Genomic DNA, 27,285 nt, shown 5'->3' on the forward strand with positions numbered 1-27,285 from the left:
CGAAAAACCAAAAGCAGGAATGGGAATTTCAAATGGTGTGACCGCCTAATTTGCATTTTTGCATTTGGATTCTACTTTTCGTGGCTGTCGGCGTAATTTCGTTGTAATATTAATCAACATAATTATAACAAGTTTTTCAAGACATGTATTAAGGCAAGACTCCCATTCGGACAATTATTTTGTAGTTAATGATATCCTTTTGTTGTGGTGAACGAAGATGGATCATATCAAGTTTTTGCTAGGATCTTTGCGTACAGAATTTAGGAATGAAAAGTACGCTTTGTGCTCTGGCCATTTACATAATCTTAAAGAGATGGGTTATTTTGCTGCAGATGAATTATATCTAAGGATATACAAGAATAACGAACTTCTTTGTCAATATTTGGTACGACTGGAAAACTGTGATCGTGACTCCTTAGTCGCGTTCAGCCGACAAACCTATGCAAGTGTTCTTTACGGTTGTGCATCGGTCAGTCGAAAAGTTGTCTTTAAATTCCGGTGATATGGGCCCGTGTTTTGGAGCGTGACAGTTCACAACGGGAATATCGGCTGAACGCGACCATTGCCTCATGCTTTGCTTGGAAATAATGCTTTAACTTTTTTTGCAGGGAGGCGTATGGACAAAGACTGACCGGAGTAGGTACTTTTTGTTAAGACGTGGTTTCTACGATGTGTTAAGGGAGAGCATTTTTTCAAGTATAACTTCGGAAGCTGATATAGGTGTGGTGAATAACGTTTTACAGTTTTGTTGCTGCACTGAACTCAGCCCAGAAAGTAGCATTAGCGGTTTTGACTGTTTATGTGGCGTTGTAATTTCCCTAAAAAAAGGTAGGTGGTTTTTTTCAAGGGGTGACCAGAACAGAATTTCCAAAATCAGGATATTAAAAATGAAATTAAAAGTTTAAAAAATACCCTTTATATGGCACGGTCAATAAAAAAATTCACTTTATTTAAATTATTATTGAGTTCATATTTTAATATTCAAAGTACTTTTATGAAAGGTATCTTTCCTTAACTTGCCCTGTAGCAGCAAATTGATACATGCAAACTTTAGTTATCAAGTACTAAGTAAATAAATGCATTTTATGTCAGAATAGATGTCTAAATTAGAGTAGGATGTGATAATTTATCTAAATTTACATCCCATACAAAAAAATCTGTGCTGTGGCTGTACTAAAGCTGCACTGTAACTGTGCTAAAAGGGCTGTACTGTGACTCTACTTAAACTGCACTTGAATTGAAACATCGCAGTACAGTTATAGCACGGTCAGAGTGCAGTTGCCATAGCACAGTCACAGTGGAGTTGTCATAGCACAGTCACAGTGGAGTTGCCATAGCACAGTCAGAGTACAGTTGCCTTAGCACAGTCATAGTGCAGCTGCCATAGCACAGTTTTTACTGTAATACTCTGTCCATGAATCAATAATTGAGTCTTGATGTGGCTATTGCATTCCCTGTATATCTTATTGAAAACAAGAAGCAGAATTAAATCAAGATAGGCCAATTAGCAGAGATATATAGTTCCCTTTTTAGGTGTTTGAAGATTGGTTGCCTGATCCAATCAGAAAACCGCAAAGAGATAACAGTGGCCAAAACGACTAACTCATTCGAATGTTGACTAGTCTAAAGAAAGATAAACCGTATTCCTAACAGACACTCACTGAATTTGTTACGTTCCACTTCCTTAATATGAACAAAGTTTATGGCACTAAAAATATTGCTATCGAAGCCCTTAGGTTCTATGAGAAAAATTGACAAATCCTATTCTGCACATCAACGGGCACTCAACATAAAAACCACCAAAATTTACTTCAGTGCTATTTGTCTAGTTGCCACAAATATGCCCACCTCGATAGTTTTTGTTGATGAAGTTTCAGTACTAACGCCGTGGAGCACAATAAATGACAATAAGATATGAAAATAAAAGAAATTTATTAAATACAAATATACTCATGATTATAAACATAAAAATGAAAGTCTTGTTAAGGCATGGCCGCTAATTCATTTGCCTCTCTGGCTTCCTTCCTGAAATTAAAAGGAAAAAACATTACATACTGATATCTAATAAAGTGTTACTTCAAAATTTGACTGTTAAAGTTTGTCTGAATTTAATTTTAGAGAAGTTGAGTACTTACCTCCAGCAGCAGAGTATAAATAAAGATATGTCTTTTTTCAACTCTCTCGTGCTTCGCAAGGAGTAGATTGCGAGTCGTCGAAATCAATCGTGGAAAGTTGATTCATCGCGAACCACACGGATTTCAGCAAAATCGACGATATCACTTCACCCGCAAGAAAAATTCCCGGCTAATTAGCTAATTTTGATGTAATTGAAGTAAAGTTCACTTCTTCATGTTCTTAGCGTCGATCTTACATCGACGTATCCATCGTACAGCGTAGAATTCAGAGCACGTAAACAAGTAATGTTACAACCGGTTCAACACCAATGCTCTAACAAAGATGGCTGAGTATCGGCGGAAGTTGTTCTTTTGACCATACTTTACCAAAATAATAAGCAAGCTGGAGCTATGCATTGCCGCTGTAATGTCAGCATAAATTTTTATATAATTTACGCATTCATATTCTCATGGAAATGATAGTTGATCGTAATATGAAATAATATAGGAAACACTTTCTCCTGTCAATGACTAGATTAAGTCCAGCCCTGTCGCAGTGGTTTGAGCCATAGTACAGATCCAGTCATGTTACCCAGCCCAGTCACAGTCCACTTTAACCACAGTACACTTCCAGTAATGTTTTCTAGCCCTGTCACAGTCCAGTTTGAGCTATAGTACAGTTCCAGTCCAGTTACCCAACCCAGTCACAGTCCAGTTTGAGCCATAGTACAGCTCCAGTCATGTTACCCAGCCCAGTCAAAGTGCAGTCTGAGCTCTAGCACAGTTCAAGCACAGTGATCCAGCACTGTTACAGTACAGTTCTTCTCAAATTCTAGCTGCCATAGTACAGTCTAGTACAGAAAAGTGTACTGTGACTGTGCTAAACACAGAGTTTAGTCCAGTTACAGTGCAGATTTAGTGCAGTCGCAGCACAGATTTTTTTGTATGGCCTTGGCCAGCTAGGCTTTAAATTAAGGATTGGTGTGGTGACTAGTGTTGGCCTCCTACCCTGTGGGTTTGGGTTCAATTCCTGGCAGTGGCAGATATATATTTAAGATACTGCCTGATCTCAGAGTGCTTTGTGGGGGGCACTTCACATACACTACTCCATCTGTAAGATGGGACTTGAATTCGTCATCCTCTCGGTGCCTTGTGTTCAGAGTAGGCTAATGTCAATGCTGGGTTCCTGTCCACTCTTCCTTCCTAACCCTTCCCTCATGGTGCAATTGACCTCCGCTGTCATTTTCCTCTTTCAAATATCTGCCTACCTCTATAAATCAATATCATACACAAGGGCGTACCCAGGATCAAAACTAGGCGGGGGCAAGCTATGATTGTTCAAGCTGTAGCATTTAAGCATGAGCAGCTGAATGAAACCAACTATTTAAGAAAAATATTACAGCGCTTTATTAGTTTTTAAAATTATTTGCTTGAAAAAATAAATTTAGTGACATATCTTATACTAATATCATTTTTTGTGGGTTTAAAGAAAATTTGTTGCAAACTTTCATTTCAATGCAGTCCTGATTTTCATTAAAGACTTTTGCGATTTTTGCTTCCAGGGGGGGAAAATTTTGAAATGTCAGGTGTAACCACTAAGATTGCCTTAGTTCCAGATGGGGTGAAAATGAATTTTTTTCATCAGAAAGGATTCCCACCCAGAGTGTTATAGATTTGCATTCTCAACACTACTGTCACCACATTGAGTCATCACATAGGTATACTTCCACAATGGGAAATGCAGTGTCTGACAGTTTTGGGCTGAGAGCCTCCTAGAGTCTTATGGGGAATGAGCAGATATCATGTTGTTTTTAGGTTTATTGAATGCGTGAAGATCATTGGGCATTCAAGGAGAGTTGAGATGTTTTCCGGAGCCTGTTGAGCTTTTGTCAGAGCCCGAACACTCTGGGAGGGCTTCGCTGAGGGGTATAAGTACTAAGAGAGAGAGCTAAAGCCGCAAACATACAGTGTACATAGCCGCCCTAGTTTGTCATTGAAAACGTGGGAGTCATGGGTGGTCACAGGTATTTTGGGCCCAGTGCCAAGACAATATACCTACTCATTTGGAAAGTTTTGAGGATACTCCCTTCACCGCAGGGGTGGTATGAAGTATGGAGGTTTACGATGTAAAGAGGTTCACTACATAGAGGTTCTACTGTACCATATTTTCAAAAATTTTCCACCCTAGCTTTGGACCCCCCCTCCCCCGTACATGAAACTCCTGACTACTCACTGCTGTTCAGATTTGAATGATGAAATGCTCACTTATTTTCTTTGGAAATTTTGTAATTTTAAATTTAATTATAACTTGTTTCTTAATGTGAGTATTTGCTTGTCTTGTTCATTTTTTTTCTTGCTGATTGCAGTCATGTGCTCATTCGCTGGGCAGGAATTCGTACCTCCAATCACTCTTGAAATTGGGGATCCTTGCACTGAAATCATCGTTCTTGTAGAAGATGTAATGAACTGTGCTCAAAGATGTGATAAAAAATCTAAACCCATTCTATATTCTGCCTTGACGTTATTATTGCAAGCTTTACTGGTAATGAGTGGTGGTAGTCCATCCAGCAAAAGTGATGGTGATCAATGGAAAATCAAAGCCTTGCAAAATATTTCTTCTAAAGTTCCAAGTTTTATTGATATCATAAAGAAAAGTGCAGCTGAAGGAGAATCAGAAGATAGCAGAGATAAAGTGAAAAGGTATTTTTTTCGCATTTAATTCATCTCACATTGTCAACTTATTCCATATGCTCGCCATATTTTAGAGGCAATGCTCTGTGACTAACATTTTGGCAAAAATTTGTAGATTTTTATTTAAACGAAGTGATCTGATGAGATATGATGGTGGGACCATGTTTTCGTTCTTTTTTTTCAGTAATCCGTCATTTATTAAATATTTGAAATAAAAATTATGTAGGTATCGTGTCAAACTTGTGATACTTTAAAACTGTACACTTATGTGTATGTTTCCAATATTTCTTAGCTCTTTGTCAGTAATGAAGTGAAAACTGTTCAGGCCTTATAATTATGTGAAAAGCTCTGAGAATAATAATGATGCAGCCAAAATTTCTCAGCCTCGAAATGATACATATATTAGTACAATTTCATAAGTGTTATGGCACTAGAGAAGGCATTACGAGTGTTACCAATATTAGAGGGTCTAGTGCAGTGCCCGGGGTAATGGCTGGGCTGGTCTGAGTTGAGTTGGGTCCCAAATCGGATAATAATAATAATAATAATTTATTCGCTGGAGGCAATACAATTGCATAGTTTCGTCAAGTTACATTTCATAAAGGGTAAAAACACAAACAAACGATGGCAATAGAACACAGTATGTACGCAAATGACAATTAAAGATACATCAGGACAATATTTAATACATTAATTTACATTTAAGTTTTTCCTTACATACAACATAACTCATTTAAGTTTTTCTTTACATGCAGCAAAAAATTTATCAGTAGAATATAAAGGTTTTTGTATTAAAAATTTTTTTAGCTCAGTTTTGAATTTAAACAAATTGCCAATTTTTTAAATAATTTGAGGGAGTGAATTGTGGAGTTTGGCGGATTGGAATACCAGGGTAACTCCTCCCCAATAAAGAGCTCCGTACAGAGAAGTTTAAAATATGCTCATGCTACTCGAAGCACAGAAAATGTTTTCCTCTCGTAAGCACCAGTAGGAAAGGATTTAAGTAATTTTTATGTCAGGAGAGAGTTGCTTCTATTTATCTTTGGTAGAAAAATGAATGTTGCTTCTTATATTTCCATTCAATATTTGTTAGCATACAGAGTTTTACTAAAAATTCAGATAAAAAATTTTAGTTATTGTATCAGTGTCCTCTTTGTTCCGAAGTGAGGCCGTTTTCCAATCCACGTAGTATGCACTCATTCCCTCGTCCCCTTTCTCCCTTGCACCCTGCTCCCTTACAAATGCCCTACTGGTGCCATATAGTGTGAACGGAAATAATGCGAACTATTGGCAGTAACGAAATGTGAAGCGCAGGGTCGGGTTAGGACATCTTGTGGTTGATTTAATAATTAATTTCACCCTACTACTCGGTTTGTTTACGTTTGTAATTTAGATTGCTTAGTATTTTGACTTTTCTGGCACCGATTGGACCCTCTCTCTTCACATAATAAACAAAAAATTACTTACAACTCCAGTTCAAGATTTCCGAGTTTTCCATTGCCGCCATTTTGACGTCCACTTCCTACGAGGGGAAGGTAGTGAGGGAGCATCCGCGCTCCCTTGCTCACTTACCCTTCGTTCCCTTGTGCCCTCGCCGATTGGATCCACCCTTGCTGTCGTCACATCCGTAAGTTGACGATCGAAAAGTGCACGGAGGGTGAATAATTGCGAATTGGAAAATGGCCTGAGTCTTTTAAAAAGAATGTAAATGTGCTGTATCAATGTTTTTTTATGCACTGACTGTTTGGACTGGATAGAGTACCAAAGCAAGAAACAAGGATGAGACCCAATGAAGTCCATCCTCTATCTAGTAGACACTGGTATTGCACTCCCTATCTTCTCCATGGATTCCATATCAATAATGGGGCAATTTTACCTCGGAAATAAATTATGATTACCAAAGATTATTCATATTATTTTATTACATTTTTTACTCTTATTTCTTATTTCATTTTTCAATTTGATTGTTTGAGGCGTAACTTGGTGAAAGCGATTCATAATTAAATAAAAAAATAATGATCCACCTGATGATGACGTCTAACGTTGAAACCATGGTCGTGAATAAATATTAATGTGAAAGCACAAAGTTCTTCTTTTTTAATTTAATTTTTCAATTTCATTACATTTTACATTCATTGGACAATCGTTCTACATCTTGCTCTTAACTTCTCATTGAAAACCAATGTGGGCCTTTTGCCCTTCTGCTAGTTACATATAAAATTATATGAGTGTGATCCTTTCAGTTATGTTCTCTTTTCTTCATTCTTTCCAGTGATCATCATGGAATGGATGTTGACATTCATGTAAATACCCATGAACCAATTAAAAGGGAAACAGATGAAGATTTGTCATTGGAAGTTTTTACGTATACACCTGCAGGAGGAGGTGTTTTTTTGCGAGATTATTGGCAGTTAGCTTCCGTAAGGAATGAGGTTATACAGTATCTTCTGTTTACGTTAAATGTCATTTATCAAATCTTTATTGATAAGACTGCTGACAGGGAGTGCGTCAATTTTGAGCTGAAAGAAGTTTCAAGCACGTGGGGTGTACAATGTCTCAATGGAGCATGGAGATATATCAGAGGTTTTTGTAAAATGTAATCAATGTTTTGAAATGAAGGAATGACCTCATTTCATTATAAATAATGGGATGATTTATCAATTTTTCCTTAGGCTACTTGAACCTGAAGGCTGGGAATTTAAAGGAAGCATTGAATGAATTGGATGAAGCTGATTTCTCCAGATTCCGGACATTCCCTACTCATTTTGAAAGTAAAAAGGCTCTTTTGACCGGTAGAATACTTTTGAGAATGGAAAAACCTATGATGGCTCTGACTATCTTGAACAAAGATGGTTTGAATTGCACAAATTGTTTGCCAAATGTTTTGTTAGATATTGCTGAGGTCTATGAGACACTTGGATATGATGATTCTCTACTGGGAGTATTGCGACAGTTAGTAAAAGTGAGTGTTAAGTAGTCTAAACACATGCAAAACTCATTCTATAATCCTTCGTTAAAACTTTCGCGGGTGCTCGTCATTATGATTAAAAACTTTTGGGCTATGTCGCCGCGTCAATTCTTGTGTGGCCCCAACGTTTCCCGACCGATGCTGGTCGCTTTTTCAAGGGATTATGTCCCTTTTTCAAGGAGTAATCCCTTGAAAAAGTGACCAGCATCGGTCGGGAAACGTTGGGGCCACCCAAGAAGTGACGCGGCGACATAGCCCAAAAGTTTTTAATCATAACATTCTATAATCATTCCAAATATTTTTGCCTTATTTTGATCTTTCATGTTTGAATACTTTACCAGCAAATTGTTTTTCACTTTCTATTATGTTATTTTATATTGTAATTGTGGATGCTTAATTGTGTTAAAAAGCATAATTGGTAAAATGTTTATAATGCAAGTTAAATATGGAAACCATTTTTCGTATTTAAAAAATTATGTGCCTGTTTCAAGTGCTGATTTATAGTGGTGTGCTCACTGTTGACTACTCTTTTGCATTTTATTTAACATTTCGTGACCAGAATGCATTTTAGACTGTTAGCTAAAAATACTTAAAATCCTATTACCTCCACTATGGCTATTTTCCCAGCTCAGAGCGGGTGACCTTGGACGCGCTTGTCCCTTTCAGCATTCTAGCCAATCATAGAACAGTGGTCTGTGAAAGCGTGGAGGAGGATTTAGTCTCTCTCTGATTTCTGTACAGTAAGCATCGCTCGACAGCCCACAGTATAACCTGTGGTGATCGCACAGTGTTCGTGTGCGTGGTTTGCTTTTGTGCAAGCATGCATTTACTTTCACGGACTAGCAATTCTGGTTGTAAGCATGGAGGGTAAAAGGGAGGGGAATGGAGGTGAATTCTGTGGTGTTGTGGACAGTGCCTCTGATTGGCTACTAGCTCTCTCCTGTCCATCTGCCAAGAGTTGAAAAAAAGGGTCATCATCATCATTAGTCAACAATCCTAAGATTGGTTTGACGCAGCTCTCCATTTCTCTCTCCTATCCGCTAATCTCTTCATAGCTACATATTTATTCTCTTTTACATCCTTTATAACCTGTCCGATATGATTCATTCGGGGCCATCCCTTGCCCTATAGTACAGGGTATACATATTAATTAGGGATGGACGGATCCAGGATTTTTTTCGGATCCAGATTCGGATCGGATCCTTGATTTTCGGAACCGGATCTTTCGGAACGGATATTTTCTGATCTAAATGCATTTTCAAATTCCTGCTCTTAAACGAATTAATTATTCAAGTTTATTCTGGGTACATAGAATCAAAGAAATGCTTTTTAGATTTTCATATACATTATAATATTTTTATAAATTAAAAATCATTTTTATAGGCTTTCAAGTTGTTTTTTTAAAAACATCTTTACGTGCTCAGGACCTAAACTGTTACGCTTGGGTTTGGAAATGAGAATAGGAAAAATTTTAGGATAAACCACTGACCAGTGGCGTAGCGAGAGGGGGAAGCCCGAGGGGTCCGGACCCAAAAATTAAAAACACAATTAATAAAATAAAAACACAATTACTTTCCGTCATAAAAGGAAACAAAATATTGAAAAATCATGAATGTACAATAGATTTCTCTCAGAAATGAAGTTTTTATTCGATTATGAAGGGTGTTAAAATTAGTTTGAAATCCTCTTCTTTGTACCCTGTTGTTTAAAAATTTCCCCCCCTGATTTTGGACCCCCCCTAACGAAATTCCTGGCTACCCCACTGCCATCGACTGAATTCAAATTTTCCTCACGCACCTTTTCCCTGAATTTTGTGACTTTCTCATTGCATACCGACTTGTGTTTCTCCCGAAAATGCTTCAGTATAGCACTCTTGCCCTAATTTCCTTGTGATAATTTCACGCCACAGTGCATGCACATGGCATACATTGGTTCTCCTTATCTCAATGGAAATGTTTCTACCCAATGAAAGACATTTTAATCAGTATATCATTAAATTAAATTGCAACTGCGCAATCAGCAACACAACAGTATTTAAAACAGCATTAACGTTACGTCTTCGTTTTACGGCTGAGGGTGGTTTTCTGAAATTTGCGACGTAGTTACTTTTTATGTGGCTATTATCCTGCGTTGCTGAGATTCCCCCGATGATTGTTCAATCTCTTGGGAAGAGTCACACTTTGTGCGTATTTTGCCTTTTTTATTTTCCACTGCTGAAACTGAAATTCTGCTAAGTAACCTCTGTGAGAGCTTACAAACAAAACGGTTCATGAGTAAGACAAGAATCGCATGCGACGGCGCATTCGAAGAGAGAATCTGAACTCTTTCCACCCTTATTGCATTCACTGAAGCTATTATTTAAAATTTCGGATCCAGATCCGATGTCTTTCGCGACTTTGGATCCGATGTATCCGATGAAGGGCAATATCCGCAGATATGTGGATCCGAGGTATCCGATCCGACCATCCCTCATAGTTATACGTTAGGATTAAATCAGATGTGTAGGTATGATTGATGGTGATATAAAACCACAATTAATGGATTCCCAACTTATTGCAATGAGCAGTATCATAAATTTTGCCATACCTTGTCAAATTAGCTGCAGGCCCATGGTATTTAGAAAACATAATTACAGAAACACTAATATTGTATCTTCCACAAATTTTTTTATGGTCTGACCCAGGTTTCAACACTGTAGACTATGTAATTCTCAAAGGTTGTACCAGTGGCGGATACAAAAAGAGGTGCGGGGGTGTGTGCCCCCCCCCTCTTGCGGAGACCCCCACATTGCAGAACCACGATTGTAACTATTTTTATATCATAAGATGGAATTGTCTTGTACATACATACATACATAGTATATGTGTAAATAAAACATTTTTAAGCTTTGCATGTGACTTAATTGTTTGTCATTACTACAAAAGTAAAGGTAGCTCAACATATCTTTTGCACTCCCCCCCCTTTAGTTTTTTCTGTATCCGCTACTGGGTTGTACTCTATACACAATGGCATTCTCTTTTTGTAGACATAGTGTATAGTGTCAAAACTAGGTCAGGCTGTTGAAAAATTTGTGGAATATTCAATACATATATAAGTATATCGGTGATTATGTTTCCTGTCGCAAAGTTCCACCAATTATCGCCATCCACCCTTAAGTTGGTCTATGGTATTTATTCTAAGGAATAATTCATGAACTACTTTAGTGACTGTTGGGTAATTCTATAACGTCAGGCTTAAAATCATAATGCTTGTGCTCACTGAGGGGCTCTGTCAGTATTTATGTGAGTGAGTGAGTCAGTCATGGGTTGGAAGTGTATAGATTCATGAAAAGAATTCAGTGGATGGGAGGGAAAGATAAGTTACATAAAAAGTCTTCCTCATGCAACCATTCTCTTACTATTGCCGGCCTTGGTGGCAGCTGGGTAAAGTTACTCATTGTTGTGAATACATACAAGTCCTGTGCTGTAATGGTGGTCGTGAGTACAAGTCTTGTCTGAGAAGGTAACCTCTATCTTGAGCATAGATGTTCTAGAATGTTTATAGTTGTCACAAAACACCAATGTAAATGGCCATGTTTGCTGTTCTCCTTGGCATGGGAATAAATATATTTTAAAATAAAAAGAACATGGAAGTTACCCCCCACTTTTCAGTAGTCAGTGATATCATTAGAGTGGTATTTAACTTGTTCAAAGAGAGCAGCTAATTGAGGGAACTGCTCTTACTAGAAAAAAAGTTTTGGGGGATGGGCTCCTCATTTGAAGGGATGTACTGCTCATACAAAAAATTTTGTAGGGTTCTGAACCTTTTGACTCCCCAGCTAGCCTTGAGTCTTGATCCACTTGGATAGGTATCAATCCATACCTAGCTTTTAACCTTACGCTTCATCCACTTTAATGTTATTGGTCAGATGTCTCCTGCATTTCACTCAACAATTTTTTTATATTTAAATGTCAACAAAGATTCTTACCTTCATTTTTACAGGTCCTCAGGCATAGAAAACATATGGATGACCAACATGATCATGAGTATCCTATGCTGCAAAAAATTCTAGATGTAATTCATCCAATTCCCAAAGTTAGTCTGGAAATGGCCCTGGAAAAAGTTGCTTATAATTTATGCAAAAATAAGGTATGTTTTCAGCACTTACTAATATTTTGTCTTTAAATATCTCTGAATGGTGTGTATTAATATAGGTATGTATTGTTGTAATACAGCTGTGATGAATATTTAAATGAAATGGATCTAAATTCCGAAAAAAATATAATTACCCTGACAGAATTATTGCCTGAGTAATGCATCTGAAAAAACTTGAGAATATATGAGTAACAGATTTTGTATTTGATTGGTGAAAATCCCTCTTGACCCATTTCTTCCCAACTTTGCATGAACGCGTAGTAAATTTTGCATTTTTTTACATATCTAGTGACTGAAAACAGTTCATATTTTTTATAAAGGTAGTTCAATGCTTTGTGAGTTATTATTAATTTTTTTAATGTACATATTTTTTACTTTTGTTTTTACTGTATTGTTTTGACTTAATGGTTAGCAGTGGCAGCTAGTGGTTATATATCCAGGGTGTGCATTAGAGAAGATACTTAATGATGAAAAAGGGCATGAAGTTCAAATGAATGCTGCTAAATGACACTGAATGCATTGACGGGCTAGGATCCTGAGCGCAGGTAGTGTAGGTGGCAGCTACACCGCTGCACTACCTGTGAGTTACTCACCAAATATGCGTGTGCGCACTCGCGTCATGTTGAGTCTGCTCCAAGCACCCATTTTGCCAACATGGCTTGTCCCCCTACTTACCTCGTCCCGTCGGAGCACCCACAAGTGATGCCACGGGATTGCACACTTGTAGAGCGGTGAACTCACCAAGGAGATAACAATAGCACTTGGAGCTTCATATCCCATCTCTGTGTGTACAGGATTTTTATCTGTCTCTTTGCAAAGGAATATATTGTTTTCTTTTATAATTCATTCATCTTTGGGAGTGTAGTTGCTAACATGCTTATAAGCACGTGCCGCCACTGATGGTTAGTCGCTATTTCTGGGTAACTTCTTTGGTCACTAGTAATGTAAAGTCTGGGGCTCTTATTGAGTCTCTACATTTTGAATTATCCATTTGGATTTCAAGTCACTGCAATAATTTGGCTTGTTTTGTGCGTACAGTCATAATAAACAAATGGAATTTACTGCCCCTTTAAAAACAGTCTTTCAGAGGTGTGAGTGCGCATCCCTTGGTATCTTGGCAATGCTGAATGGATGAGCATTTGTGTATGTCTGACTGAAATTGTTAAAGTAATGCAGACAACATATTCATTCCACTTGCTTATTATGCTAACTTTTGATGCATGTATTATTTTGGAAATCTATTGTAAATGTTAATTGCGAAGTTAATATTTAAATACTACAGTGTTAATTTTGGAGAAGCATTGGTATTTAAAATCTGAAATCTAGTTGACACCATGCTAAGCAGTTGTGAAAACTTATGAATTGTTAGATGGAGCTAATCTAAGAATCTTTTTTATTTAAATTGAGCTACTTGACGTAGCATGAAACATTGCATATTAATTACTTTGAGATTAATTTCAAAAGAAACTGCCCATTTCATGCGACACCATCATGTCATTGGTCATTGCTAATATTTTATCTTCCCTCAATATTTTGCACTGAACAAAAAAATTAAGAAAGTAATGAAAAATAAATTAGGAAAAAATGAAAGTGCACTCTATGGATTCCAGGTAAAATTTGAGAATCTTTATTTTGTGACTGAATGTTAGAGCAATTAAAAAAAAAGAACTCGTGTGTGAGAAGCATGGTAGGGGAACGTATGAGGTCAAAGTACATCGACAGTGTAAGAGGGTTAAGGTTTAACTCTTAGTCCAGGTTGAATATTTTCAGAAATTAAAGAAAGGAATTAAAACCAGTGGCGGATTAAGATGGGGTACCCCACTTCCTCTACAATTTTTGGAAACATTTAAAAGGTGGTTATTTTTTATGTAGCTCTTCAGTGAAAATTTTTATTTCACTAGCTTAACAAAAAATGTTTGAACCCTTTTGTGGCGAAGCCTCGTGGAGAGAAATTCTTCCACATTATGAGTCCCATGAAAAGTTCTTTCAGTCCCCTGTGTGAAGCTCTCTCTCACAGATGGAAGGCTGAGGTTTGCACCTACCTAAGGCTTGGACTTGACTCAGTGGGATGCCGATCCCTCTCCTCGGCCACTATCGGAGACCCTAGAAGGATTAAAAGACTCCTTCACAGCACGAGTCCACGATCAACTGAATTTAGTAGTCGTGTTTTATATAAACAAATATTCCCATCAGTTTTTTAGTATAAACAATGAATTCCCTGTGTTCTACTGAGTGTGTTGAAAATTTGAAAGAAGTTCTAATGTTCATATTGATGGATATAGAATATTTCTACTCCATATCAATTAATTTGTAACTGAACTGAACTCCGTTGAAGTTAACACTAGGACTCTGTTTGAAATTTCCATGCGATTAGCGAATAAAGAAGAATTCAATTATAATTTTAGATTTATCAGATAAGCAACCAATGTTTTTTTGTAAAAAATACTGCAAATAGCAGTGGGCGACTGTGTGGAGGGGACAGGAAAGGTCGATCTGATTGGCCAAGGAAGGGCCTGGAGTCACGCTAAGCTGGGTCTCGAGGGGCTACCCCGTAGCTGGGACTATTGTGTTTGCAATGGTCACTTTCCTCCACCCTGTACCACATATATGCGGCTTTTGTTCAGGAAAATTGACTTTGAAAATTAAAAAATGGATCTTTTGCGAAGAAAATCCTTGCTGCATACGTGCCACGTTCGGCACGAAAGTGTTAAACTAATCAGTGAATATTTTAAATCCACCTGTCTATGCATATTAGAGCTCAGATGCTTTATTGCTGAGAGATGCACATTGCATACTGAAACGTGTTGTGTATGGAGGTCATTGGTAGCATTTAGAAGAAAACTACTCTGGGAAAATTAGTATAGGTACCAGTTTAATTAAACAAAGAAAATACACAACCTAAAGAACAGGACGTTAGAGATCAATGGGGGGCTGAATGAAAGAAATGGAAGTAGTGGCGTGGAGGGTGCCTTTTGATGGCACTTTGCTCTCCAGGAAGCAGATTTCTTCCGTCTCTCTCCTCAACAAACTCCAGATCGTCCTCGCTCCAGGAGTACGCCTCCAAAAATTCCCGGATCGGGGTTTCACGTCCCTTTTATATCCAACCTTCCTAGGGCCAAAAGTGGGTACTTCCATTTGACTGGCAAGGTATATAATCACAGAGGCAGCTGTGGGCCTCACATATTCTCCTCTGATAGACCGTTTAGGCACATATATTCACAGAGGTAGGGGTGGGCCTACCCCGCACTCCCATCTCCCTTTGACGAAAGAGAAGCCCCATGATGTCATGGCCGGCTCAATACCGCAAAGGTGTCACGGCAGGCAGTGAACCACAAAATATGGCTTATGATGGTACAGAATGCATTGTAACATGTGATGGGATAAAAATTTTTGTGGAAAATTGTGAGAAATTTTTATTATATCAGTATGTCAGATTTACATCAGGTCAAAATCAGGATCAGGTGAAGCCTGAAAACTCTCTACATATTTATATATTTTTATTTACAGCTCTATGAAGAGTCTTTGGAGTATTACCTTGATCTCCTGGCATTGCTAGAAATTAATGGCCCTGCAAAAGTGTTCCGTTTTCATCTGCATAATACAGCTGCTGTGTTATTATTACTCAGTGAAACATCTGAATCAGACCGGACAAAAGAAGCCATTTCCTTGTGCAACAAAGCTGTGACAGTTTACCAGGCTATTCCAAGTAATCTGAGAACTTCAGATATTTCGTTGCTCATGGATGAAGATTGTGAGCCTAGTGCTAGGAAACGGCCAAAATTGGAGGTGGATGTGCAACATGCCTTATCAGATTTGAATGCTGAAATACCAATTGATGACCAAGTTAACCTCATTGCTAGTTTTGAGAGCCATGATAGTTTTGGAGCAAAAGATACTGGAAGTGAAGGCATGAGTGATGAAGTGAATTCAGATTCTGTTTACTCTTCATTGATGTTTTCCGAACATGATTTAATGTCGTGTATCCTGTTGTCAGAATGTGCTTTGAGGGAAAGTGACTTTTCTAAAAGCTTGTTGTTGCTGAACAAGTGAGTAAATTTTTATAAAATATTACTAGCTTTAAGTAATCTTTCTTGGTTTTGAAATGTTTTGTTTCAGAAATTTTAATCTTTTATAAGGCTCTGTCGTAACCTGATCAGTGATTCAACCTGAAGGTTGGTAGGGATAGGTGCTGGTAGACTTCACCCTAGACTCAGCCCCTGGCATGTGAATTCTCTTAGATTCTGGTTGGAAGGGGCAGTTCCTTTAAACCGCCTCACATTTGAGAGGGATTTTATTTTGGGAGGTCTGAAGACTTTACTCAGGATTTAAAATCTGAACTCTTCAGTTGGAATCCAAGTGCTTTACACAAAAGGCTACCACACTAACCTAAATAGATTTTGTTTCAGAGCCGAGTCACTTACTCACCATCGGTGATACAACCTGAAAGTTGGTTTCCTCAGACTAAGCTGTAGACATGTAAATTTTCACAGAATCAGGATAAAAGGCCTGTTTCATTTTCTTGGCCATCTTGCACTTGGAGATTTTTTTTGGGTGTTTAAAGGCTTCACTTGGGTTTTGAATGTGTGACCCTGGTATCAGTAGTCCAATGCTTTACCCACTGAGGCATTATACAGGGTGTTCATAAATGAATATCGGGGTTTTAAAGCTTTATAATATTTATTACATTATACTTACAGTAATAAATTATATGTCAAATTAAAGAGCAACTCAAACAGTTTTATTTTTTAGCAACAATGCACATGTGTGTGAAATCGATTCTGCCGCGATCCACTAGAAAGCGGTAGTAGCAAAGATGGTGACTAGTGAACAGAAAGCGTTTTGTGTTTTACAGTTTGCAAAGACTGAATCTGTTCAACGTGCGTTCCGCATTAAATTTGGTTGTGATCCTCTAAGTGACAATAACAGACAATAACATCTGTAGATGGTGTAATCAGTTTGAAGATACAGGCTGCCTTTGTAAAGGGAAGAGCACGGGACGGCCAAGAGTTAGCGAAGAGACAGTTGAGCGAGTGAGAGAATCGTTCACTTGTAGCCCAAAGAAATCAGTCCGCAAGGCTAGTTGTGAATTGGAAATTCCTGTGTCGACTGCTTGGAAAGTTTTAAGGAAACGCTTACAACTGCGTCCTTACCGTTTACAGTTATTACAGGCTCTAAAGCCTACAGACCACGGATCACCTGCCAACTTCACAATGGAAATGTTGTTTCATGACGATGATGATTTTTTGGATCATGTTGTTTTCAGTGATGAATCGATTTTTCACCTCAGTAGACTTTAAACACTCATAATGTGCGGATCTGGAGTTACTGCGCAACACACGTTGCACAGTTACTACAGATTCAGTCTTTGCAAAGTGTAAAACACAAAATGCTTTCTGTTCACTAGTCGCCATCTTTGCTGCTACCGCTTTCTCGTGGATCGCCGCGGAAACATTTCACATACATGTGCATTGTTGCTAAAAAACAAAACTGTTTGAGTTGCTCTTTCATTTGGCATATAATTTATAACTGTAAGTGTAATGTAATAAATATTATTTAAGCTTTAAAACCCCGATGTTCATTTATAAACACCCTGTGTACCCCAAACCCTATCTTGGGAGTTTTCATTTGATTTGGTCCAATTGTATAAAAGTATTTGGCCTGGTAATGACTATTCTTTTTCTCTTAGTGACATGACATCTCAATCTTTCATTGAGATCTAAGGTATCTAGTGCAATAAAAATAACATCATTACTGAAACTAGGATTTATTGAAAACTATTTGTCAAAGGCCCCCATTATTTAATTTCCTGATGGTAAAGATTTTTCTATTGTATAATTTTGTTAAACTCTTATTTTTCAGATGTCTTCAGCATATCTCTCATCATCAAGTATTAGAAGGAGTAAAACCTGTAAGGGGAAAGGAATTCCTGAAGACAACAGAATTTATTCTGTCAACTTTATGGCTTAGAAAGGCAAAGGTGCTCATCAAGAAAGAATTAGAATGTGGCATAGATTTTAGTAGAGATATTGAACATTGTTTTCGGAATGCTCTCTTACGAAATCCTGGTAAGTAGATAGTTATGAGAATGAGCATAAGCTCAGTTTTAACATTTGTTAACTTTAAAAAAATAATAGGTTAATTGAATGTATGATACAGCTGAATTTTCAGTAGAGTCCGGTCTTGTATTTGATTGATATGTGAGGTAGTACAAGGGGAAGTTGTCCAGTTTAAATCTTGGAAAATCATCTTACTCGTAGAACATTTGTTGTTTGGAAGTTGGCCACTGAGTTCAACAGAATTGTTCTTTAAATATGATATGTTCAGTCCAAAGGATGTCAATCATACAATTATTTTATGAGTTTGATAGAAATTGACTTTCTACGTACAGATGTATATCATGTTTCTGTTAACTTTTATATAGCTTTTAGAAGATCTTCATAACAGTGCGATAAGTAGGGGTCTCATGCCAGTTGATAAACGTTGTTTAGGAAGTGATCATAGTTTTCATGTTTTATTTACATGTCAGTATGGGCTACGATATACTGTTTGTTTGTTTTTAGTTGACATGAGTGCCACTGTACTTCACCTCTGTCATGGATCCTTCTCCTCGGTATTGACCTCTAGGTTAGCAAGTTCACTTACCCTATCACTGTTAGGCAAAAGGTAGGAGTTCATTCCACATGAGGTAAATTAACTGCCTTCTGATCTGGACCACAAGTGTTACAATCAGGGGTGGGCAGTATTGAAAATACAAATATAGTAAATACAAATGCAGTCGAATTTTGCCATATAAATTGTTTCATTTTGTTGGTCTTTAATTTTATTTATTTTTAGAGACTTAAACCTAAAATTAGGTGCTCTTGCCTTAAAAAATGGCAGACTTAATGGGATTGCCCTGCTGATTTAACATTAATTGTCACATTAAGTCATATGAAGATACGAGGGTTGTACCAAAAGTAAGGTTCCCATGTTTTTTACAAATAGATAACTTTGTTAATTGTTATTAATTAACACATAGTTGAAAAGCTTACAGTTTTGCCTATTTTGCTAAATAGTCTCCATTTTTTCAAGACAGTGCTCCAGCTTTTGCATCCCTAAGTTGAAGAAGTCCCGTGTCAACCTGTTGAGGAAGCGTGTGACCTCTGCTCAGACTTCATTGTCACTCTTGAAGTGTTTGCCACCTAAGTATTCCCCTTTAGCGTGGGGAAGAGGTGATAATTGCTTGGGGCTAAGTCCAGCCTGTACGGGGGATGGGGCAATACAGTCCACCCATATTTCTTCACCCTTCTTTCTCCTGAGTTTGACAAGTGGTATGTGGTTGAGCATTACTACTCCCTCTGTCAGTCGTCCTCCACTGTGATTCTGGATTGCTCGCCAGAGTTAAGTCATTGTTTCACCATATCTTTCAGAGTTAATTGTCATCCCAGATTGCATGAAATCAATGAGGAGTACCCCTTTTCGATCCCAAAATACAGTCGCAGTAACCTTTCCTGCTGACTGCATTTGTTTGAATTTCTTCGGTGGCGATGAACTGGAGTGACGACATAGACAAGATTGGTGTTTTGTTTCAGGGGTGTAATGAAACACCCACGCTTCATCTGCGTGATGATATAGTGCAACAACTTTTCCTTGTTGCCTCCCCCTCACATTGTTGAAGAAATTTGTGAGCAAAGTCAAGGCGTTACTCCTTGTGTCCATCAGTCAGCATCCGGAGGACCCAGCAAGTACACATCTTGCAATAACCCAACATTTCTGTTAAAGTTCTTTTAATTGTGCCATGGGAAGCTTCAGGATGCATTCAACAAGTTCACGGATAGTTACCTTCCGATCTTTAAGCAGCTCATTGTTGATCTTCTGGACAATCGCATCTGAAACCGAACATCTTCCACTCCGTTCTTCATCGTGAAGTCCTTTGTGACCCTTAGCAAAAGTCCTGCACCACTTGTGGACGTGCTGAATGGACATGCACTCTTCACCATAAACCTCAATCAGTTGCAGATGAATCTCCACGGGCGATAACTTCCTTGCATGGAGAAATCGGATTACTGCTCGAACCTCACACTTTGCGGGAACAGGGATCAACACTTCATGTCCACATTGTTGATGGTTGCGAAGCCATCACTGAGCGAAGTAGTGAATTGCAGACAGGCAGGCTGGGGAGTAGGGGAACCACTGCGCATGACACTGTTGTGCCTAGCTCCTTTCCTCAACATTGTAACTCATTTGGAACATTACTTTTAGCACAACCCTCATAGCATTTTATCCTTCTCAGGAATTTGATGGGTTCAATGGCACCATAGAGGTGCTGTTTTATTTTGGCAATACCTTTCAACTTAGACCTTTGTCTCAATCACCTGATTATATTGATGTAATCTGCTCTGCATTTTTTCCATTAGTTGCCATAGAACTTTCCTGTAGCGGTCCTCTTCATAATTATTTTTAAATTAATTTAGTATTTCCAATGCATTGACTTTAAAAAATGTTTCATATTGTGTCAAATTCACTTCACTCGCTCACTCACTGATTCAGCCCGAAGGTTGGTTATGATAGGTGGTTGGAACTGCCTCAGGATGTGAGAATGATTTTTTTTTAGATGAAAGAGGAATATTTTTAGCTAATGTAGGTGGTGGAGGGGGAACACATAATTTGAAGAGAGGTTTTAATTTGTGCATGTTTATCTTTGAAATCTCCTGAAAATTATGTGATTTTACTAATAGGCTTATATTATTATGATGTTAACTTCACCTTAATGAATGTGAATCATTGCCACAGAAAATCCTTTGAGGGAAAGAATAAGCTATCCTGAAATGACTTTGAATTTTTTTGCTCACAGAATCATTAGGGACACATTTTAATTCAGTACACACAACAAAAAATATTTCGTACTATTTTTACCATAGTTTTACGAGTTCTGGATAATTTCAATGAGTATGACTGAAACTCAAATGAAATTATCCATAATAATAACAACACCTGACATCTTGGAATGCAAATACAAAGCAGTGAGACTTGCAAGGGCTGACTTTTTGCGTTTCACTCTTGAATATGTATCACAGCTCTCACACGGTTTGTATAAAAAGTAACCGAACTGAGCTCAGAAATCATATTTATTGGCAAAATTTCTACACTTTTGGACTAGAAATCTTCAAAGTAGTCCCCATCGGAGTGGATAACCCTTTGGTACCGGGTTTTCCAGTGCTTGAACGCCCCCTGGAAGTCGACAACCTGTAAGGCGTCTAGAGTACTTTCTTGATCTTGGGGAATAGGAAGAAGTCTAGTGGTGCTGTATCCGGGCTGTCAAAAATATCCAGTTCTGTTTGCAGGTGATCAAGGATTTCTGAAGCAACAGCAACACGACACTCCTTTTGCTCGTCCGTCAGGTATTTTGGCACCAGCGTTGCACAGATCTTCCTCGTGCCCAGATCGTTCTTAGCGATATCGTGAATGGTCATTTTTATCAATTCTGACCCTTTCTGCGATTTCTCGGATGCTCAGACGACGGTCAGCGTTCAACACATCATGGGTTTAGGTCCGTGTGACTGATTGATGGACGTCCAGCGAGCTGTTCGACGTGGACGTCATTGCAGAAATTATTGTGCCACTGGAAGACTTGAGTTCTGGATACAGCATAGTCACCGTAAATCTAATTGATCATTTTAAGAGTTTCCGTAGGTGTAATCTGGAGTTTGACACAAAATTCGATGTTAACACGTTGCTCGATGGTACACTCCATTTTCACTCTGACGAGGTCACTGAAGACGCACTACGCTCTCCCACGATGGTAACCCTCCAAGTGTCTGCAGGCAGTTGACTCGGGCCCACTACCCTTCCCTCGGTCCCCTGCCATCACTATAGCACCAACAACCAGTTTGCGTACACTTTACCTGGGCGTCACAAGCTCAGTCCGGTTACTTTTTATACAAACCCTGTACATTATGCTTCCAAGTGCTCATTGAAGCATGATATTATGAATATATATGTCCAACACTTTATTTCAACACAAAAGAAACTAAAGAGCTACTGTTTGAAAATGATGAAAAATCAATTTTTTTAAAACTATTTTTATTTTAAGCGTTTAAGTTATCTGAAATTTTTTCAATTCCCTCCACAGATAATGCTGATGCCAAATATCAGTTTGTTACCTACCTGATGAAGTCTGGAGAAGAAACAGATGGAAATGAAATTTCATCGCTTTTAGAGGGGAAATTTCAATTTAATACATTATCCAGCACTCCTACACTTAATATGGCTATTTACTATATTTTTCGATGTCATGTATCCGAAGAGGATATAGAAAACCTTAAAGCAAAAATAAAACACAGGTAACAAAAAATGGCATTTTTTTAAATAACAAATGAGGATGATTTAATACACCAACAATGTACATAACATATGTATTTGAAAAGGATGAATCACTGCCTGAGTAATTGCATAGCCAATTCCTCCTCTTCTTGCAATGAAAGGGCTCCTTTGGTGGCGATTTCTGAGGCAAAATCCTTTTTATGCCTTTTTCTTTGACTGCTGGCCAAGTTCGTAGACAGTTTTCTTTTACTGTGGGGTAAGCTGACATAAGAATAAAAGGAGATTTATATTAATTTAATTAATCCATTTTAGTTTTATATTATTTTACCATTCATGACTCAATCATTAACACAAGAACCATGATTTTTTTTGGCATAAAGTAATTATTTACATAATGAATATTAGGGAAGACTTTTTAATTTCATATAAATATTTAATGTACGACCGAGGTTTCGACAAGGTACATCATCATCTGGATTATTTATTCTATTCTCTGACATATCTTCAGCTGAATTATACATTCATTTGTAGTCTAATTTAAAGGATATGACCAATGATAGCAAAATAGGCAATATAGAATGAAGCAGAATAGCAAGACCAAGATAAATGATAGATAAATGTAATCTTAAAAATTATTTTCAGAGTTAATCTGCATAATGACAATCCTAATCAATTTTTCACACCAACAGAATGACTGAAATTACATCAGGAGAAACATACAATCAGAAACCAACTTTACTGAAACACACTGGAGACAGCCAGTAGGCTGGGACTAGTGGCCAAAAACAAAACAGAAATTCCGGCGAGGCAAATCAATTTTTCCATCATTCACCACATCATCATTTTTTCCCAACTGAAACCATAATTGGTATGGGCATTCTAAATACAGTCTACTCTCAATTGTTTGACTCCTAATTTCAGGATTATTTGGGCTATTATTCTTATCCCTAGACATAGAATTTCAAAGAGTATTCTGAATGCAACAATGATGGAAATCAAAAGCTTGATGCATCTCAATCAAATTCATCTTAATATGAATGTACCCTAATTATTTCAATGCCTATACACCCATGTCTCGTATAGCGCAAGGGATGCGTTCCTTGGGGTCTTTGCGCTATACGAATTTGCGTTATACGAGAGCGTTTTAACATAGGGAAGATAGGGATGCGTTCCTGGTAGCATAGGTCTTGGGTATTGAATTTCCTCTAAAACATCTATATTCCCATAAAAAGCCTTTGAAAACATTATTTCTAGAAATATTTATAGTTTAAAACATCTTTAAAGATAGTATTCACACATTCAAAGACTTTTATTCACGTTAAAAAAAAATTCTTACGTGCTTTCGAAATTCCATCCTGTCGTGCGGGTGGGCTAACATCTGCTTTCTCAGGGGATCGTAATGCGTTGCCGGCAGTTGACGATTTTTCAAACTAGTCTACAAACAACTATTGTGTCACCCAGGCCCTTTTGTCGCTCATCGAAATGACAGGAAAATGCTACTTTAAATGCCATTTCATAGCTAGCGGAGTTTATGAATGATAAATCATTTTAATTTGAAGTCCTCCGAGTCATTAGCAGCTACGTGAAACAGTCTTTAAATGCCTTGAAACCTGACCCAGGCTTTCCTTCCCTGAAAATGAATGAACGAGAATGCATTCTTTTCCAAAAGAATATCGTCTCATCTACACTAAAAACTAGTTGAGGGGGAAAGGAGCCACTTTCAATAACAGCTTGGAGTTCATCAGAAAATGTTGTGGTGGCTGCGCTATCAACACTTGCAGATTCACCAGCTGATATCGCCACACTGAAAATACCTGCTTGCCGTTTAAATTCTGGAACCAACCGGAGCTTTCACTAAATGTCTCGGAGCGATTACCACTCTCGTCTTTTTGCACTGATTCACCATGAACTTTCTGTATGTGTAGACCGCTTGGTTGAAGTTGGTGCAGCTGAGGTCACTGATATTTTAGCTTCGTCTTTATTCAGAATAAGGCATCGTGAGTTTAAACTTCCGCGCAATATCGCTTTGACGCTCTCCATTTTCAAAGCAATTGACCTCTTTCAAGTCCTCTTCTAGGTTTATGGTTTTTCTTGATAAATTCTTGATTTTTCTACACTCATTCCTATTTTTCGCCATATTCTCTTGGTTTTTACTCTGTATGGCTCTATCTAAATCACCTTCTTCTGCTGAACTGTATTCCTGAGACGCAGAAGGCCTAGACTGCGGGGAGGGAACGAATCCATTGTGCTTGAGACTCTATAGCGGACCCTTTTAAGTGTTGATGCTATTCATGCGCAACTCGGCCACCGCTCCATTTCTCGCCCGTGAATACCGATGACCTTGAAGGCTTTAGCGTAGACCCTCTACCTGGAAGTCAATCGCCCGGTAACCTACGACGGCAAAAATACGTCTCAAACCGTATGGCTGAAAAAAAAATTCATTTCCACTAGCGCCACGCTTAATTAACGATCTAAATTATTTATTATCATTCTGTTAAGGAGACAAGATAAATCTTCGGTAGGCCGGCTATCTGGACCCAATGACGAGTAATACTTTCGGCACTTGCACAGCAATGGATTTCGATTAATATATAAACAAAAAAGACGATTTGAGGCAAGAAATAATATTAATATGCGTAAATTGATAGAAATTTCGTGTGCACTTAGCGTACGTTCACGTTTTATCACGAGAGCGTTTAAGATTTTTGATTAGGCTACACTGCGTTGCAATGTTTCCCCGAGGAACGAATTTGCGCTATATCGAAATTGCGCTAATCGAAATTGCGCTATACGAGACATGGGTGTATTAATAACACCCCTATTTATAATTCCTGCATTACGGGCACATTCATTATATTCTCAATTATCTGTGCTTGTTGATTATCTGGGCCTCAACTCACTTTCATTAGCATAAATTATTGAGAGTTGACTACATTGATAGCAAATAATTGAAAAAAAGAGCAACACTTTTAGTGTGCTAAACTGATCCTCAAACTTGTACATAAAAATTGGGATTACAATGCACAATTTTCTAAATAATAACTTTTAATTCCACCCAGATTTCAGTTTCAGGAGATATATATCCGGGTAATAAACTTGCAGTGAAATAAACACCCAGGTTGAATCTTTAAGTCAGTCTTGCAGAAAATTGCAAATTGCACCTAATTATATAATTTCCTCAGAACAATTTCTGCCCCGTTACGCTTGAATATTTGGATTTTGTATCGACATTATTAATTTAAAAAACAATTGTAAAATTGCCAGAGCGAATTCTTGAAAACAGTTGGTTTACCCAAAAAAAATCATCCAAATAAAGAAAACATATGAAGAGTGATGAATTATTGAAAAGCTATACATTCGTAGTTAACCATGAATATGTACATATTTATGTTCAGTTGATTGGTTTATAGCACTTACATATATACATCTTAATTTTCATTATTACAATGTAAGTAATGTAATAAGAAAAGTTCATTGCCAAATTTAAACCATTGCACAGCATATGAAGGTAAATCAGATATTTTTAATCTAGCTTCGATACTTCCAACTCCTGGGTTAATTTTAAACAAAATTTTTTGCTTTCCCTTACCTGCTTTGATCTTCTTCAGGTGAACTAGAGTTCTCTCCTTCACTTTCACCAGCACTTTCATTTTCCACTTCACTTGCAGATTCCTCATCCTCGTTCTGCTTTCCAAAAACTTTGTCTGGATCAGGTAGCCAGGACAGATCTGGACCTTCACTCTCTGAACTGCTGAATTCATCTTCTTCTGTGTCATCGGTCTTTTCTTCTTTCTTTTTCTTTTCATTCATCTTGGCTTCCTTCAGTTTCTTTTTCTGCTCCCTGAAAGACAATCAATTATAACCAATATATGAAGACTGCAGCCATCATCCATGGATTTTGTTACCTTCATAAGCACATAGGATTGTTTTTACACCCTTATAACATTGGCAATTTCTCAACTACACACAGTTTATATTTGTTTGAACCATCCATATTCACCTATAAAAGAAGGGTGAAATGGTCCTTGCTTTTCTTCCCTCCTTTGCAGGGATCCGTTAAACTGGTGTGAGTTTTGTCCAGAAGAAGATTAAAAAATAAGCCTTTCTCACCTGTGTTGTAAGTACCATAGAGGCTGTAATTATTCAAATAGATTTTATATACATGTGCCCAGCCTTCCACAGCATTTACATGAACAGTTAAAGATTCACCAGATACTTTATGAAGGGATATTTCCTTCCTGTCTCCTAACCGTACAAACTATTCATCAGAGAATTTAAAATTGCCTATACCTAGCCTCTCACTCAAATATCCTGCTTTCGCCTTCATCATGGGGCCTGTGATCAGAATCCTTTTGACTCTTTGTAGGCAAAACCATGAGAAAAGGGCAGTTTCTGTGTATGCTCTCAAGGCCGCAAAGTTTTTGGGTGCTTGGTCGTCCTTCTCGAAGCACTGCTGCATAAATTTTTTCCTTTTTCTTTACGATGGTGAATAAGGTAAATGTATTAATTCCATTTTGCCTCGCAATTACACTTTTGAAACACTCACAACTTTTACAATTGGCATTAATTCACATTTTGGTTTTTAGATCTAAGGACTTGTGTTTACCAGCCATGATGTTAGCAGACAGGCCGAATAATTTTGAACCTGACCGAGGGATGCACAAGTGGACAAAAGAACAATAAAGTATGTACAGGAGAAATTAATTAAGGGCCAAAGAATAGGGGCATAACAAACATGTGAACGTCATAGTAGGTGAAAAAATTTAGTTTTAATGGCATTTTAAGCCGCATATGCAGCGAGTGATCATCGAGCCAACTTGTCGTAATTACAAATAGCATAGGTGACAAATCGCACCATTATTGGTAATACTTATTAATTTTTCGTGTAAATCATAGGGTTTTAAGTGTTTCCGCTCTTGTTAATTTGAGTTTGCTGCTATTTCCTAAACTCGTTATATGGGGCTTCCACGGTATTTCTTGGCTCATAATTCAGTAGACTCTTGTTGATACAAACAACCTTACTACGAAGTTCTCGTTATAACAAAGCAAATCATTGGGCCTGACAAATAGGCCAAT

At 37.8% G+C, this 27,285-nt stretch overlaps 2 protein-coding genes across 2 annotated transcripts in view; one reads left to right on the top strand and one right to left on the bottom strand.

Annotated features, from left to right (window-relative positions):
• LOC124165683 lies at positions 1-22,233 on the top strand. The gene is made up of 9 exons (XM_046543163.1): positions 1-385; positions 609-828; positions 4,481-4,814; positions 7,078-7,388; positions 7,478-7,767; positions 11,755-11,901; positions 15,415-15,953; positions 17,767-17,972; positions 22,019-22,233. Exons 1-9 carry the CDS (start codon positions 218-220, stop codon positions 22,231-22,233), a joined length of 2,430 nt encoding a protein of 809 aa, XP_046399119.1. The 5' UTR covers positions 1-217.
• Positions 22,231-27,285, bottom strand: part of LOC124165682 (probable ATP-dependent RNA helicase DDX10) — a 20,716-nt gene continuing 15,661 nt past the window's right edge. Inside the window, exons 13-14 of the mRNA XM_046543162.1 lie at positions 25,799-26,050; positions 22,231-22,470 (exon numbers count right to left, since the gene is read on the bottom strand). Coding sequence (XP_046399118.1) covers positions 22,320-22,470; positions 25,799-26,050 — 403 coding nt within the window. The 3' untranslated portion in view covers positions 22,231-22,319. The remainder of the gene's footprint in view (positions 22,471-25,798; positions 26,051-27,285) is intronic.

This window comes from Ischnura elegans, chromosome 9 (assembly GCF_921293095.1).
Source record: "Ischnura elegans chromosome 9, ioIscEleg1.1, whole genome shotgun sequence".
Classification (NCBI taxonomy): Eukaryota; Metazoa; Arthropoda; class Insecta; order Odonata; family Coenagrionidae; genus Ischnura; species Ischnura elegans.

Excerpts from the sequence above, each read along its gene's own strand:
- LOC124165683 (XM_046543163.1), top strand. The coding sequence starts at position 218 with ATGGATCATATCAAGTTTTTGCTAGGATCTTTGCGTACAGAATTTAGG. Across the intron at positions 386-608 it reads AACTTCTTTGTCAATATTTG|GGAGGCGTATGGACAAAGAC; the intron begins GTACGACTGGAA and ends CTTTTTTTGCAG. Across the intron at positions 11,902-15,414 it reads ATAATTTATGCAAAAATAAG|CTCTATGAAGAGTCTTTGGA; the intron begins GTATGTTTTCAG and ends TTTTATTTACAG.